Source organism: Cherax quadricarinatus, chromosome 10 (genome assembly GCF_038502225.1).
Source record: "Cherax quadricarinatus isolate ZL_2023a chromosome 10, ASM3850222v1, whole genome shotgun sequence".
Classification (NCBI taxonomy): domain Eukaryota; kingdom Metazoa; phylum Arthropoda; class Malacostraca; order Decapoda; family Parastacidae; genus Cherax; species Cherax quadricarinatus.
In genome coordinates this window covers 6,092,981-6,110,485 of record NC_091301.1, presented here as the reverse complement: position 1 = coordinate 6,110,485, position 17,505 = coordinate 6,092,981, and the positions used below count along the sequence as shown (strand labels likewise).

At 42.0% G+C, this 17,505-nt stretch overlaps 1 protein-coding gene across 5 annotated transcripts in view; it reads right to left on the bottom strand.

Annotated features, from left to right (window-relative positions):
* Window positions 1-10,060: 10,060 nt before the first annotated feature.
* The window catches only part of LOC128687899 (uncharacterized), a 29,492-nt gene continuing 22,047 nt past the window's right edge, over window positions 10,061-17,505 (bottom strand). For all 5 annotated transcript variants that reach the window (XM_070083572.1, XM_070083573.1, XM_070083575.1 and 2 more), the window contains 4 exons: window positions 14,819-15,010; window positions 13,806-13,904; window positions 11,159-11,323; window positions 10,061-10,559 (listed from right to left, as the gene is read on the bottom strand). In XM_070083572.1, the coding sequence (XP_069939673.1) occupies window positions 10,305-10,559; window positions 11,159-11,323; window positions 13,806-13,904; window positions 14,819-15,010 (711 nt within the window). In that variant the 3' untranslated portion in view covers window positions 10,061-10,304. The remainder of the gene's footprint in view (window positions 10,560-11,158; window positions 11,324-13,805; window positions 13,905-14,818; window positions 15,011-17,505) is intronic.

Sequence of the window (17,505 nt, the reverse complement as noted above, 5' to 3'; positions counted from 1 at the left end):
AGCATTGCTTTGGGGCCTTTCAGGGTAGGTACTTCAGATGGTGAAATGCTCTTACTCCAAGGAGTTGTAGCTACCCTTTATCAAATCTAACATGTTCTCCAGGCTTATTCATGGTCATAATTATTCAGGTACTTTTGGGAACCATTTGACAGCCTAAATTTAAAATGTTAGTATTTTGAAAATTGAAGGCAGCCCTTTTCAAAAAGCAATGAAATCTACTATTTGCTTAGTTAAAATATTGCTCTTTTATTTCTGATAGTTTGAATATAATAATTTAAGCACTAAACCGAGTTATAATGTACTATCTCCATCTATTATAATAAAAAAAAGCAGCACTAATCCTACAAGGGTCATACAGCACCTTCATCTTGAGAGCCCTTTGAGGGTACTGCTTTGATGCCAGTGAATGTATCTTGAACTCGAATTTCCCCTTTAATTATTGCCAAAAAGAATCCCCTTTAACTGTAAGACTTCATTTCCCAGGCATTATATGAATTGAGTTTTGTGCTTGATCCCTGATTAAAAGTATACTTTCAGAAAATATATCTATAATGGAAGGGGGGGGGGGGAATCCTCGAGAGGTCCCTTCCAAGAAATGGCACTTTCCCCTAATTAAATTGGGCCTCTGGCCTATATATTCAATGTTCAAAAGGGTCATATTGTAAAGCGCTAAACCCGAAAGACTTGAGGCTTTGGGGTGTAATATATGATCATGCCTAAGTGCTAAACCCACAAAGGTCATTCATCTCTTGGGTGTAGGGCTTCCTTGAGAATACACGTATAATCAACACTTGAAAATGTAAATGCTTTCCCATAAACATTGTGGGTTTATTTATTTCTTGCCTTGAATTTTATGCTGTGTGTATTGCAAAAAAGTTCATGCTACTGGTTTGTGTAGGTTATTGTTAGAGGGAAAGTGCTGTTATCAAAACTCGCTAAGCCACCAGGGGTCATACAGCTCTGGTGGTAAGTGCTAAACCTGTAGGGCTTGTACAACTAGGAAATGGTAGACCATCAGGTTCAATCCAAAGAGGATGAGCACAATTCTGTTGATCAAGAACCCTTCAACACCAAGGAACCTCCAATGAGGGAGGGGGGGGAGCTGCATATGTATGTGCTCTGTTTGTTGAAGGCAATTACTGGAATGTAACAATGAAGCAGCAGCTTTACTGAGAGATTACCAGTTTAGAACAAAATCTTGGGCTTTTCTATCTTGGAAAAAGCTGTCCAGGATAATTAAAAAAAAAAAATGTTCGAGGCAATGAGCAAGTGGACTCTGCTATGCCATCAGCTGTTCACGAGTTCTATTCTCAGACTTGTAGAGATACAGCAACATTGTGGCGTTGTATGATCCTAGTGGGTTTAGCACTTGGTTTTGATAATGTAGACGCCTCAACCACTGGCAACATCGGTGGTCAAGAGTGGATACCTCTCGTGAATTATTATTACAATTAAGGGGAAGTGCTAAAGCCGTAGGATTATGCAGCCCTCTCACTCGTGAAGAAATGGCTAACGCCACTAAATTGTCAAGTTCTTGTCAGTTCGCCATCTAATACTGTTCTGTATCAGCAGACACCCAAAATTTACCTATGGCATCATCACCTCTAACAAGCTTAATTGATCTAGCCTTCTTGCCGACGGCTCCTCTGACAGTCAATGACACATGCATTTTCTAAATAGCTATAATCATAATGGCTAGTGCATCTTGTGTAAAGGATACCCATTAGGGCTTAGGCTGTGGCAGGTCAGGATTTGGTAGTTTTCTAACAGTTTATTAACTTTAAATTGTTGGGCACTATGATGACCCTTGTGGGTTTAGACCCCCCCACCCCCAGGGCGGTTCCTTGACGCTGGTGAGGGGTTCTATATAGGGAATTAATCTGTGCTCCGGTTCCCTTTCCCCGTGTGCGCTGTATAATCCTATGGGTTTAGCGTTTAATTTTGATAATTTAAATTGTTGGATTCTGTGCATTATAATGAAGCGTTAAGCCTGTAGGATTATACAGCACGTGGGGGGGGGGATGTACTCAGGCTCAATTCAGGGAACCGGAGCACAGATCCAATTCCATAGATCAAGAGCCCCTCATTAGCGTCAAGGAACCTCCCTTGAAAGGTGGATTCTGCAATAACTGGATAATTAGACAATTTTTAGAGATTTTTTGCCTTGCATTGATTCTGGGTTGTGCAAGTTGTTTTAATTTGCTAATTTTATTAAAATTTGAAATTACTAGAAAATGCCTCTCAATTAAATGCTTCTAACCTTGAAAGCTGGTGTACTTAGAGGTTTGGATTGTTCTTAAGCAGTGTAGGTGTTAATATCAGAAATTTGGAAAACTTACACTTTTTTACAGGAGATAATTTGTGAATTCCTTGTCAAATCGATCTTAAGCCTTCAATTAAACACTGATGACCTGAGAATGCAAACTTGAGCAGCTTCTATGAATGCAGGAGTACCTTAAGTGGATGGCAGTGAGACTGGGCTGTTATCAATTTGCCACTTTTATTGAGGAACAGTTTCTCTTCATATTAACTTTAAATCTTTAAGCTGATATGTAGCTCCAATATAAACTTAGGCAGCACTCTGTTCCTTTTGTGTCTACCGAGAAAGATGAAGCTAGGCTTATGTTTGCTTGTCACCCCCAAGAAACGTAAGTTAAAGTTTTAAGCAGATTCAGGTGGCTACGAAAGGCAGCCATTAACGCTATGAGAACCTTCTAGGACATGTGACGGATTGAGAAATTTGACTTGCTCAGAAATACATGAAACCATGCGGGAATAGAACTATGAGGTATATTAAAATTAATTTAAGGCTAAACTCGGGTTATACAGGGCTGCAGGGAGGGATGTGAAAAGACTAGGAGTTAAGGGGTAGGGTGTGCGAGGATGGGGATTTCTCGAGACTGCAACAGTAAACTTTAAACCAAAGTTGTGCAATAGGCTCCCTGTGAAAGCAAAAGACGGCAGGAGGTGCAACATCCTCCAGTGACAAGCAGGGGTGCTGCTAGTACCCATCTCGAGTGTGGGTGCAAGCCTTCTGTACAAGAAGGATCAGAAGAAAGAAAAGAAAAAGAAAACTTTAGAAACAATAAATAGGAGTATACCTCATCGTAGGCCTTTTATAACAATTTGTGTATGGAGATAGTGCAATAATTGTCAAGAGGCTAAAATTGTTTAATTGCCTCTCAGCATACATAAGGGGAATTACCAATAGACCTCTTAGCTGTCTTCCAGAGGGAGCTGGACAGATACCTAAAGTTGGTACTTGACCGACCAGGCTGTGGTTCGTACATTGGATTGTGTGCAGCCAGCAGTAACAGCCTGGATGAAAAGGCCCTGATCCACTGCAAGGCCTGAGTCATGGGCTGGGCTAGTGGACCGTTAACTCCCGGAACACTTCAAGTTGGCTAGTTTCTGTTCAAGTCAGTCTACGTCAAAGGTAGGACTGTCAGTGAGGTCATACTAAGTGTGTTGGGGCGTTGGAAATATAGGAAGTGAATCCTGTGTGCCCGCTGACAGACGGGAAACTTAGTTTATGGTAGACTGATGTGACCTAACAGTCCTCACAGGAAGCGGCCGGGAGTGGTCTCCATGTGATATCCATGAGAGTTACGTGTCAAATTCCTAAAACTGGAAAGTAGTGTCCCAGACACCACAACGGTTTGAAGATAGCCAGAATTATAAACTAGGTTTGATAGAGTTGTTATAATCAAAACTAAGCACTACCTGCCTGGAGTCTACCTGGAGGTTATTCCGGGGATCAACGCCCCCGCGGCCCGGTGGACTGACAATGTTGCCAGCGGTTGCAGAGTAGTTGAGAGGTGAATGAAAAACGCCGAGAAAGGAATACTCCGTGGGCAATCAGAGGGTTATGAATAGCTGACCATATGATTGAGTCTGCGTGTTAATCGCCCTGAACATATCGACAAATCCAGGGACCCCAACAAAACAATGGCTTTTTGTTTACTAGAAATGTGACCTAACCAAAGCTGTATATGAAGGCCCCTCAAGGAAGGCTCCTTGACGCTGGTGGGGGGCTCTTGATCTAGGGAATTGGATCTGTGCTTCAGTTGGATCTGTGCTCCAGTTCCCTGAATTAAGCCTGAATGCCTTCCATCCCCCCATAGGCGCTGTATAATCCTACGGGTTTAGTGCTTCCCCCTTGATTATAATAATAATAATGTATATGAAGGACGATGGGAGTCGAATTTTTTGTCAGCTTGTAATGCATTTTATAAGTCCGTAACTACGAATGACAAGGCGGACATGGACAAAATGTGTATGATAGTGAGAATTTCACGTGACTTGTGAAACACTGGCCTATTCTAATAAATGATCTCGGGTTATTCCTTCAGGAAACACAGCTACATATCCGACGCCATTATGGGATTTAGAAAAATCGTGTTCACTACAACAGCATGAGAATGAGAACAGAAGTGGCCAATAGAGTGGGAAGTTTTAGTAGGCAAGCGAGGTTTTTGCACATGGAAGTGGGGAGGAGCAAACATGAATCGTCAGAACTTCCCAGGGCGGGGGTCAAGATACAAGGGGACCGTAAAGGGGATGTAAATTAAGGAAACCTACTTTTGAGCAAATTAAGGCTAAATGAAGGTGAATGATTTTTCTATTACCCCCCGCACCCCAAGAACGATGGGCCAAAGTTTTCTGGAAGTTATAGCGGTTATGAAAGCTACTTGTCATAACCGCTATATTATTATTATTATAATCAAGGGGGAAGCGCTAAACCCGGAGGATTATACAGCGCCTGGGGGGGGGATGTGGAAGGCATTCAGGCTTAATTCGGGGAACTGGAGCACAGATCCAATTCCCTAAATCAAGAGCCCCTCACCAACATCATAACCGCTATAACTTCCAGTTTTCTGGAAGTTATAGCGGTTATGATGTTGGTGAGGGGCTCTTGATCTAGGGAATTGGATCTGTGCTAAAATTCCCCGAATTAAGCCTGAATGCCTTCCACACCCCCCCCCCAGGCGCTGTATAATCCTCCGGGTTTAGTGCTTCCCCCTTGATTATAATAATAATAATATAGCGGTTATGACAAGTAGCTTTCAGGGAGGTCATGTGAGGATTCCAGCAAATTCGATGATCAAACAGAAGACTGAGAAATTTGACCGTATCCTGTTCAGAGATATGGGTGCCATGCAGGTATAGAACTGCACAACGGATAATGGAATCTTTGTGAAGGTCAACTGGTGTGTTTTAGGAACAAAACTTAAACCCACGAGAGTCATATTCATAGTTAAGAGACCATCAGGGTACACATTTTCGGTAATGTTTACCCGAGATAGCAATTAATGCTGCAACAAGAACAGAGGTGTTAAACGTTAAAACAACGCACCTGAAAATGATAAAGCAGGATCAGGAAAAGCTGTGTGGCGTGTATAAAGGACCCAATTTGCCACGATAATAATATTCTTACACCCGTTGGGTGTAAGAATAAGTAATGAAGGAAATGATCACTGTCATTATCTCACTGTCAAGTATCTCTCTCTATGCTCGTCTAGAGCATAGAGAGAGATACAGAAAGTTGTCTAAATGTACTCGCTTATTTGTGGTTGCAGGGGTCGACACAGCTCCTGGCCCCACCTCTTCATTGGTCACTACTAGGTCCTCTCTCTCCCTGCTCCATGAGCTTTATCATACCTCGTCTTAAAACTATGTATAGTTCCTGCTTTCACTACATCACTTGCCAGACTATTCCACTTCCTGACAACACTATGACTAAAGAAGTACTTCCTAACATCTGACTCATCCGAGTCTTCAACTTCCAATTGTGACCCCTGGTTTCTGTGTCCCATCTCTGGAACATCCCGTCTCTGTCCACCCTGTCAATTCCTCGCAGTATTTTGTATGCCATTATCATCTCCCCCCTAACCCTCCTGTCCTCCAGTGCCGTCAGGCCAATTTCCCTTAACCTTTCTTCGTAGGACATTCCCCTGATCTCTGGAACTAGCCTTGTTGCAAATCTTTGCACTTTCTCTAATTTCTTTACGCTTTTGACCAGGTGTGGGTTCCAAACTGGTGCTACATACTCCAGTACGGGCCTGACGTACACTGTGTATAGAGTCTTGAACGATTCCTTACTGAGGTATCAGAACGCTGTTCTCAGGTTTGCCAGGCGCCCATACGCTGCAGCAGTTATCTGGTTGATGTGCGCTTCAGGAGATGTGCTCGGTATTATACTCACCTCAAGATTCTTGTCCTCGAGTGAGGTCTGCAGTCTATTTTGCCCTTCCCCAGTCTTCATGACTTTTCATTTGGCGGGGTTAAGTTCGGGGAGCTTGTTGCTGGACCAGGTGCCCAGCCTTTCCAGGTCTCTTTGTACTCCTGCCTGGTCCTCATCTGATTGAATTCTCCTCATTAACTTCACATAATCTTCAAACAGGGTCACTTATGAGTATATCTCTTCAGTCATGTCATGTATACCAAAAATAGCACTGGTCCTAGGACTGACCCCTGTGGAACCCTGCTTGTCACAGGTGCCCACTGTGATACCTCTCCATGTACCATGATTCATTGTTGCTTCCCTGTCAGGTATTCTCTGATCCATTGCAGTGCCCTTCCTGTTACACGTGCCTGATCCTCTAGCTTTTGCACTAATCTCTTGTGAGGAACTGTGTCGAAGGCCTTCTGGCAGTTTAAAAAAATGCAATCTACCCACCTCTCTCTCTTTCTTACTTCTGTTACCTTGTTATAAAACTCCAGTAGGTTTGTGACACAGGATTTGCCTTCCATGAATTTATGCTGGTTATTGTTTATAAGCTTGTTCCATTCTAGGTGCTCCACCACACTACTACTGATAATCTTCTCCACAACTCTGCATACTATACATGTCAGTGACACTGGTCTATAGTTTAGTGCCTCTCCTTTCTTAAAAATGGGACCTACATTTGCCATCTTCCATACCTCAGGTAGTTGCCCAGTTTCAATGGATGTATTGAAAATTGTGGTTAGTGGCACACAGCATCTCTGCTCCCTCTCTAAGGACCCATGGAGAAATGTCCAGTCCCACCACCTTTGAGGTATCAAGGTCACTTAGCAGCTTCTTCACCTCCTCTGTTGTGTGTATTTCATCAAACACTTGGTGTACCCCTCTGTTTTGACCTCCCAGAGACCTTTCTGTATCCACTGTAAATACTTCCTTAAATCTCATGTTGAGCTCCTCACATACTTCTTTGTAGTTTTTTGTGAGCTCCCCACCTTTCCTCAGCCTGATTACCTGATCCTTGACTGTCGTCTTCCTCCTGATGTGGCTATACAACAGCTTCGGGTCAGACTTTGCTTTCGTTGCTATGTCATTTTCGTAGCTGTATAGCCCTTGTGGCTTAGCGCTTCTTTTTTATTATAATAATAATATATCGTTTTCGTACTGTTGCTGGGCCTCCCTCCTTATCCGTGCATACACATTTCTGTTTCTTCAATTGATCTCTGTTTTCCTGGGTTCTTTGTCTTCTGTACTTTTTCCATTCTCTAGTGCACTTAGTTTTTGCCTCCCTACAACTTTGGGTAAACCAAGAGCTCGTTCTGGTCTTCCCATTACTTCTGTTGCCCTTGGAAACAAACCTTTCCTCTGCCTCCTTGCGTCTTGTTATTACGTAGCCCATCATTTCATTTACTTTCCTACCAATTCTCTTTCCCACTGAACCTGCATGGGTACTGGTGTTTAAGACATGGAGATGGAGAGAAGTGAGAAAAGCCTGTAACTGGTCCCCACGAGAGTTGCAGCAAGACCCTCCCCAGAGAAAATGAACATTAAAATCACCCAATAAAAGGGGTGACATAGGTAAGGAAGAAATTGGACATCAGATATAGATAAAGGGCAAGAAGGGGGAAGATACAAAGAGCAAACTGTGTACATTATTATAATCATGGGGGAGCGCTAAACCTGTAGGATTATGCAGTGCATGTGGGGGAGATGGAAAGTATTCAGGTTCAATTCAGGGAACCTGATCACAGATCCAATTCCCTAGATCAAGAGCCCCTCAGCATCATCAAGAAACCTCCCTTGAGGGGCAAACTGTGTACAACTTGCCTTAATAAACACGTCCTACAGTTTAATGGAGTATGACCTGAAAGCAGGAGAAAAAGTTGTATCATTGCATACAAGAAGTGCATTTTTGCTGTACGTCTCTTTAGGAAAAGGGTCAGGGATTATACTAAAACATGCCCAGAGATTGGCATGCCAACAGATGAACATAACTTGGGTTTCTGTAAAGAACTGCATCGGGAAAACTGGGAGCGCAACATTTGGAGTTACCCTAATTTCCTCTATCTAACCTTTGATATTCCACTGTAATAAAGCTATTAGCTGTGATCAGTAAGGAGCAATGGGTGTGGAACCATAGATGGAAGATGTAGGGCAGGAGCAGATGTAGAGGGTGGGAAGGTGAAAGTAAGGGAGAGGGGTCGACGTCCATCACAAGTTTTGTCTCTCCGATAAAAGTCGAAGTGGCCTCAATAGTTTCTGAGGTTATGGTAGCATGACTCAAGAGACGGAAGAGAAAGATGGAACAGAGTGATGAGAAAGTTAGCTGCCAAAATGGGAAGAGAAAGAGGGGAAGAATGAAGGAATCTGAGTGGGGACAGGGAAATGGGGTAGTGGCAGAATGTGGGAGATGGGTGGACTTCCACAACTGTCAGACACAGGAGGCGGCAAGGGGCAAGACACCGAGGAAGAGATGAGGGCCCTGCCGGGAAAGGCTGTAGGTGGAGAAAAATAGGAAATGGGAAAGGATGAAGTAGTAAGAATGAGAGGTAAAGAGGTAGGTATGTTAGAGGTGAAGACCTCATAAGGGTTAGACACAGGCAACAGTACCGAACAGCTCTGGAGTAGAAGAGATGTGATAGTCATCCCAAGGGACGGAATCTAGTCATTCATAGCGTACGAAAGACTTTCCCCTCGAGACAATAGATTTTGCTTTCTCATAAAAAAACGGGCAGTGGCGGGCATACGCCAGGTGAGCTCCACAGTCGAGGTAAGTGAAGGATTGGGGAGGGGGCCTGGCTACAAAGGGATTACCCCTCAAGGAAGGTTCCTTGATGTTGGTGAGGGGCTCTTGATTTAGGGAATTGGATCTGTGCTCGTTCCCCGAATTAAGCCTGAATACCTTCCACATCCCCCCCCCCAGGTGCTGTATAATCCTCCGGGTTTAGCGCTTCCCCCTTGATTATAATAATAATAATACAAAGGGATTATTATCAGCTGCACTGCAGACTGAGCATTCTGCCAGTGATCTATAATACTTGGCTGGGTGGGCAAAGTATAAGCAATGTCTTCATTGATGTGTTGGGAGCAGTTCCTACACTTGTAAGAGCTGTCCTGCTATATAAACTGAGGCTAAAAGCTCCTGACAGTCGGTTAGTTTGGCAGTGTTGCTTGGATACATCTCCATCCTCGGGCAGGACACACACGTTTCCACTTTGTCAACGAAGGTTCTGGAGCTCAAGGTGCGCAAATTCTTGTTAGACTAGAATGTGCAGGATGAGGACAGCACTGTAGCTATAACTGAGGAAGGAATGCATGTATTGTGACTAGTATCGTCGATAGGACAAAGGGAAAGATTGTCAGCTTGTTCAGGAACCTTTACAGTGACAATATGCATCTCACTCTTGAGGGCATATTAGGATATGTTTTGACCAACATGCCTCTTGAGTGTTTTCCTAATGCTTTGACCAGTTAAAAAAAAAAAAAAAAAAAAAGTCGGAGTCGTCGGTTCAGGAAAAGAGAATTTCGACTGTTTGAAATACAGATTGTAGGGAAAGACGCTGCCAGGACGAGTGTTTCTTAGGACAGGAACGAGGAGTGTCAGTTTATCGTGTCAGGATTAAATGTGGGTCGAGGTAGCTTGGAGGACTGTTTCGAGCCAGGCTGTCCTATGATGTGCGAAGGATCCGAAAATCGACGCACCACTGAGGAAGAGGTAGTATTTAGATTCGATCAGAGAAAAGGGTCTAATTCCTAGGATCGAGAGCCCATTCGGCCAGGCTAAAGCATAGACCCCCCCCCCTTTCCCTGAAGGAGGGTCAACTAATAAAGCTCCTGTCGAATGAAATATTTAAATGTTTTATTATTGCAAAAGTGTCTACTCGTCTAACATTTCGTGGGAAGTTTTAATCATTCTTTTGTTTAATATACAGTAACTGGCAGCCTTAATGACCTAGATGTAGTCGAGAGACTTTATACCTAACTAAATAACAATAAAATATACTTTAATGCACTGAGGGGGGTTCAAAAGGTGACAAAACATTTATGAGTCATTTTCTGGCAAATTTCATGATATGCACTTTCACCTGTTTTGGGTGCGTCGCGCACTGGTGGACCACACAGTCAGAAAGTTGAAACACAGATATTTAAGGCAAGCCTTTGATGTGTCGTAATGGTGTATTGTCCTGCAAGTCTTCTTGCTGATGAACTTGCAGTGGGACTTCTTGATGTAGAGTTTTATGAGAAGCGTGGAGTGTTCCATGTCCACTATGTAGCCAGGGATGTGCGGATAGGGGTCTGCAAATAACCTCCCCGTTGGAAAGTGAAGCAGCAGTGTCTGTCGTGCAGAGGAAAGTGAATGAAAATGGCATATTGCTAATAAGTATGAAGACGGACATAAGTTGCAGAAGCTTATACTGAGACACGGAAACTGCTACAATAATAGTTTAACTGTCTTTTTTTCGTCTTCATGCAGAGGATTCATTTATTGCTTTGCTATTGGGGGTAAACACTCATTGAAACTAAAGAGCTCAAATAATAGGCAACAATATCACTAGTAAAATATTACTATACTTTTAAATGGATTTTAAACTATCTGTATAAAATGGAAGAAACTTTACCATATTAATAAGAAGCACTATATATCTTGAGCATTCCGAATTATTTTACATACGTATATAATTTTTAATGTCAGTAGGACTAAACCTTACGTTGGAAGTTCTAATCATGGAGATGCCTTGATGTCGGCTAGGGGCTCTTCATCTAAGGAACCGAACCTGTCCTCTTCCTTGGATCGAACCTGATTGCCTCCCATTTCTCTGGCGTCATATGACGACCACGGGTTTAGCACTACCCCATAACGAAATGCATTAAAAAATAGATGAAAAATAAAAGGTTATCAGGTTGTCATAAAATGCATGTTGAGTATTGCAATACCTTAACATCAAAGTGTTGGCTGTAAAGGACATCCATTATTCTTTTCTCGTCCTCATCGACTCCCGTAGCTGAGCTGAGGAAGTCTATGGTGGTAATGTTGGCAGCCAGCAGGAGTGTGGAGAGAGGCATACAGGGGACATTCACGAAGCTCCCTCTCTCTTCATCCTGCAAGCACACTCGTAATAAAAGAGCACTGCAGTAGTCCTAACAGAACATGCAAGGCACGTACTGCTCCCATCAACCCATTTCCACTCGTGTATTTGTCTAACCTGTTTTTAACTAAAACTAACCACAGTTTTCTCTTTAACGGAGCTACACGTCTAAAACTGTTACAAAACCAGTGCTTTCCTGAACAAGTCCCCTCATGGAAGGTTCCTTGATGTTGGTGAGGGGCTCTTGATTTAGGGAATTGGAACTGTGCTCCAGTTCCCCGAATTAAGCCTGAATGCCTTCCACATCCCCCCCCCCCGGGCGCTGTATAATCCTACGGGTTTAGCGCTTCCCCTTTGATTATAATAATAATCCTGAACAAGTACTGGGATGTTAATACCATCAGGCAAGGAATAAGACAACCATGCACACTCCAGCCACTGACTGAAGACTCCGCCACAGGTGAAAAGTCACTAGTGGAGAAATGTCCCATTCAATAATGTTTTAATAAACGTGTATTTTATTTCCACTGCTTTCCTATATCCTTTTAAATTTCAATTTATCTCACCTGAATCCATTGCTGAGAGTCTTATCTATATAACACTTTCAGCACGTTATTTATTCTGAAGTTGCAATTAACACTGGCTGTAATCTGCATTAGTGAAGTGTTAACAGTTTTCTTACCATAGCTTATCCTTCAAGGAAGGTGCCTTGATAATGCTGGAGGGCTTTTGACCCAAGGATTTGAAACTATCCTCCCCTTTTAGATTATACTAGATTACTGCCCTCTCTCATTTCTCATACGTTGTAAGACTAAAGGATTTAGAGCGTCCATAAACAAACTAAAAACTCACCAAGACAATCGAGACAAAAGCCAATATAATCAAGACAAGAGTAATGAAACAATAGGGCTGTGATACAAATGCTGGAACAAACAATATATAAAGAAATTTCAATGTAGACGAGACTACTGTTCCCTAGATCAAGTTGATGACCAAGACACGTGAAGCACCTACACAGCAACTTCATCAATTTAATAGAGGCATGAAGGGGAAACTTTTTATACTGGAGCCAGTGGAAGAAAAGGGGAACTGCAGTAGTTTAGGTCTTCACATGTAAACGGGGCCCACCTTAGGGTCCTAACCTACTTCCAGTAGTGGGCCCTGCCCAGATATTTTTTAACTGCTCCACATTTTTTTCCCTAGCTGCAGGACAAAGGGTTCCGTCCTCATGCCTCTATTAGACTGATACACACTTGTTAAAATTGGTGATCTTGGGAGACTACTCATAAAATGACTTCGAAGAACTGTAAATAACAAAGATCTGAGAAACGTCTTGAGCCAACATGAGTAAAAGAAAACTGCAAAATTGGTATTTCCTGCAAGTGAAGTGGTCCAAGTAACCAAATATGAGGAAGTTCTAGAAGCCAGTGACCACGTTACAACTACCTGGTGGAGGTATTACTGCAGAAAAGCATAAAACAGAACAAGAGGTAATTACTACACAAGAATGAGGGGGCTTTTTGAATACAGTATTTTTTTTTTTATTCGCCGGTATTCTCCCGGCCCGGGTCTTTTCCAAGTAGTGGTGACCCGGCCTTGGCTCCCTATCTGGGGAGGAGGTACAAGTACCTCCTCATCTTTGGGACCAAGTGTCCCCAGGCCTAGCCACATTCCCCGCCCTTACGGGGCTCGTAGGGAGAAGCTAGGCCTCTGGTCTAGCTTCTGCCCCGCCCCAAAGGGGCTCGTGGGGATGGCAGTCTTATGAGCTGCAGATGGTAGCAAGCTCAGGCCGTTTGAATACAGTAAAGAGAAATGAAAGGGAAGGCAGCACATGAGAGGACAGATGACTAAAGCGTAACACACATTCGTACCAGCAAGGCATTATGGGGGAAAAAAAAAGCCCATAGCCGACTGAAGTGTAGAGAAGCCAAAGACCCGCAGTAAAATAGCACTAAAACAAAAAGCATGTTGGAAAATAAATAAGCAGGAGAGTTAGTAACGGTAACTATTAATGAGAGAGAACCTAGGGGGTGAACATCACACTGAAATTATCGATAGGGACAAAATGGGATAATTTCAGATTTAAACAATGTTAGCAAATGTAATGAAATCTACGAGGATTCTCCACAAATGGCAGGTACTAGTTATTTAAGGGATAAACAGGTAAGCTAGTGGAAGGCCTCTGTCAGATGGCCAAAAGCTCCAGTGGCGGGTTATATGACTAAGACCCGTGTCAGGAAGCAACTGTTTTGTTTCCTAACAAATTTCACCAAGCCTAACCTCCACAAATGGCAGTTATTTTCTTTATCCTATGGTACTACATCAAAGACAGTATTAGTCATCAGGTGAATTAAACACGTGTGCCTTCCTCTTAGCTGACCGAGATGGAGCCTACAACACTCCGTAAACCGTGACCTACACAGGTTTAGCATTTAACAAAAACAATCTACAAGTAGAAAAGGCAGGAGGGATGCAAGGTCAAGATTGGTACTAACCCCAGTGAGTATGTCGTCGATCAGTTTACTGCGTGCCATCAGCAGCTGCAGGAAGTGATCAGGAAGGTCCTCGTCCAGGTCTCTCAGCCAAAACTTTCTCTGTACAATACATCTTGCTATTTAATTAAGCTTTTACAGTGTACTACCTCAGCACAATAGTCATATTGCCAACATTGAAACTAAGCTATTTTTCTTTCACTTTAAATGATCTGATGCTACATATTATTCCCAAAGTCAATCAATAAAACTTGACAGTAATCAGCTAAACTGTTGTATAGCGGTTACTAACTAAACTGCTGTCTGGCAGTTCTTAACCAAACTGTTGTCTAGCTTTTAATAACCCAACTGTGTAAATATTGGCAATGCAAGGTAAAAAAAATGAAAAGAGCGACTAACGAGACATTTATTACGGCTGTCCCTTTCCAGGAGCTTTGTCAGGTCGACAAGTCGACTCGCAACCTAGAAATCTAATATAACAAGAACGCCTATCCTTACTGAGAGGGGTGCCAGCGACACCGGAACTTCTATGAAACAATTTTTGGGTTTTACAGCCTATAAAAGCCCGGAATGGAACACTATCCTATTAATAATATCTATTTCTACATGTACAAGGTATACAGGCCAAGCAACATCAATGACATACTATATTGAAAGCTGCTTCTTTTTTATAATAATAATAAATAATAATAAATAATAATAATAATAATAATAATAATAATAATATATTGAAAGCTCCTTGTTATGCAGAGCATTTCGGGCAAATTAGGTCAATTTTGTCCCAGGATGCGACCCACACCAGTCGACTAACATCCAACTACCCATTTTACTGATGGGTGAGCAAGGACAATAGGTGTAACGAAACACTCCTAATGTTTCCACCCTTGCCGGGAATCGAATCACGGAACCTCAACGTATGAAACTAGAGCTCTGCCTACCAGGCAAATCTCCCGAGAATAACCTGGAGAGCATTGTCATGATACATAATTTACCTGCGTGAATGGTGGAGTGCTTACCACGAAAGGATAATTGTTGTGGATGCAGACGGGGGAGGTCCAGGCGTTGCGGCGGCGCTCCTGCAGGATGCGGTAGGAACGAGGATCCGGCTCGATCAGGAGACCCGTCCAGCTCAGGTTCTTTTCTAGCATCAACGTCTGGCTCATGAAATCCCCGTCCACTGCCCCGATTTCCACGAACATCCCTGGACCCTGCAAGGTAGTGTTTCTCAGTGTCCCATAGCCCATTCTGACCTCCAACACCTCAGGAGCCTATATTTCAGTTTAACTCGGGGTCTTGTGCCTTACTCTATCAACACTCCAGCACCAGTGTAGAAGACGAATGTTCCGAAGCACACATTTTTATCTGGACATTTCATTCTTGCGTAGAGTATTATAGTCATAGGACTACCTTTCAAACAGGGACAGACTCACACTAATTTATGCTGTAAAAATTACCTTAATTTTCTAAAAATCGTTACACACACAAAAAAAAAAACGACTTACCATATACAATATGCCTGAACGAGAAGAAATCCCAATCCAACTCTAGATCTATATCAAGTTAATCACTGATAATTTACAACTTAACCTCAGAACAAAACGCAATCAGCGTGATAACCAGGATATACAGAATTACCAATAGCAGCAACAGAATATTTTAATACACAAATAACTCATGCATAGGAGAAACTGACTAGTTAAAAAGGGGCCAAGTCGAACTGAAACTTCTTAAGTCTCCTATATAAGGGTTATTTGTGTATTGTCCCAGTCACGGTATTTTGTTTTTTATTCTTATTTGTAATTTACTCAAATACAGAATTATTGGTGGGGTTTGCAAAGAGGAAAACTCAATTCACATAGTCAAGAATCCACTAAAACCACAACAGATTAGTACAAATATAGGATGCTGAAGTTTATAATGCAGAGTCAATGTCGTGGATGGAACAATTAGCACAACTAACCCACAAACTGGAGATGAAAGCAGAAGACATTTCAGCCCACCATCGATTCAATTATTCTGGACGGACCGAAACATCTCTATTGTAAATAGTGCATATTAATACAATGAATTATATCTGAAACACTTATCTACAGTTGGATATAGTCTTACATTACTATAATTATTACATTTATGAGAACGCTAAACCCGTGTAGAGGTCATACAACACCTGGGGTAATGGGAGGTAATCAGGCTTAATCCAATTAAGTGAATTTCATGACCAGTTCCATTGATTAAGTGCCCCTCACCAGAGTCCAGGAACCTACCTTGAACACAGTACTAAAAGCCCAAGCCAATTTGCCTTCCAACCCCAGAAGTGGTACAAATTTTGCCATACTTAAAATTCTTAATGTACTTTACCATACATATGACCAAAGTTAAAAAGCACAAACTAAAACACTGCTAAGATACACCAGCTTTGGAAGCTTAAAGCTGGTAAGGGTCATTGTCCCAAAATACACCCACACTTCGAGTTACAAACATTTAGAAGTTGCATTCTCAGCCATTAAAGATTGAATATTTTCATGATCATTTTCAAGTTTTTTTCCACGGGAAAATATATTATACTAGTAAACTGGCGCCTAAACATTCCATCAACAATCCTAGCTTTCCTTGAAGTAGAATGCACCAATGTTGAATATTTGAAGTCTAAGAGAACAACTCTTACCATGCTGGCTTCAAGTGACGAGTTGCCACACGGAAACCTAAATCATGAACTGGCTGTATAGACCTTACCAGAGGGGCACCTACACATGTCAATAGTTACTTAGACCTTTCCTTATTTACAACCAAAGGAAACCTTGGAGGGGTAAAAATAAACTGTCAACCATATAAAGGTGTCCCTTAGAGGATACCTAATAAAGAACTCAAAGTACGGATGCATGCGAGCTGTAAACCTTGAAGTTACAGTGAAATAAATGACACTAATACAAATATATATACTGTACTGTAACAGCTAAACATGACTATTTACATTTATCCTAATGTGTTTAAGCTTATATTCCTAAAATATCTTTATTAGTAATACAGAGTAATTATTGTAATAACAAAGGCACAATACCGTGACTGGAACGAAATCACTGTGTGAATGTAAATGGTCCAAGTCAGACCGAAACGTCGTTGTAAGCTCCTCTATGTGCAGGTTATTTGTGTAATTATTGTAATTCTACATACAACCATTTATTGCAATAGTACCGTTGTGTTTCAAAAGCAAGGGAGGAAGGGGGAGGGGGTGCCATAATGCTGATAAAAGGATTCTTGATCGAAGGGACTTGAGTTACCCTTCCCTGTTTGGATCGAACCTAATTTCCTCCCCATTCCCAAGACGCCTACGGGTTTACCACATTCCGATTAATGTGATTATTTTAAACTCAAGTGAAGATCTACATTTTAGATAAAATCACACTACGTATTTATTTAATGATTTCAAACTGTATGACCCAAGTGGGTTCAGCGCTTAGTTATGATTGCAATAATAATGATTTCAAATGGTTATAATCCAATATATGCTCAGTCGTGTTGCTATTACCATTAACTTGCTTGAATGTGGTGTTGCCCTCTTTGAGGCTTAATTATAGTTGTACTTCTGAATAATTTTTCAGCAGGCGTAGTGAAGAATGACAGTATTATAAGAACATAAGAATGGAGGAACACTGCAGAAGGCCTACTGGCCCATACAAGGCAGGTCCTTATCAAAACGACCTTT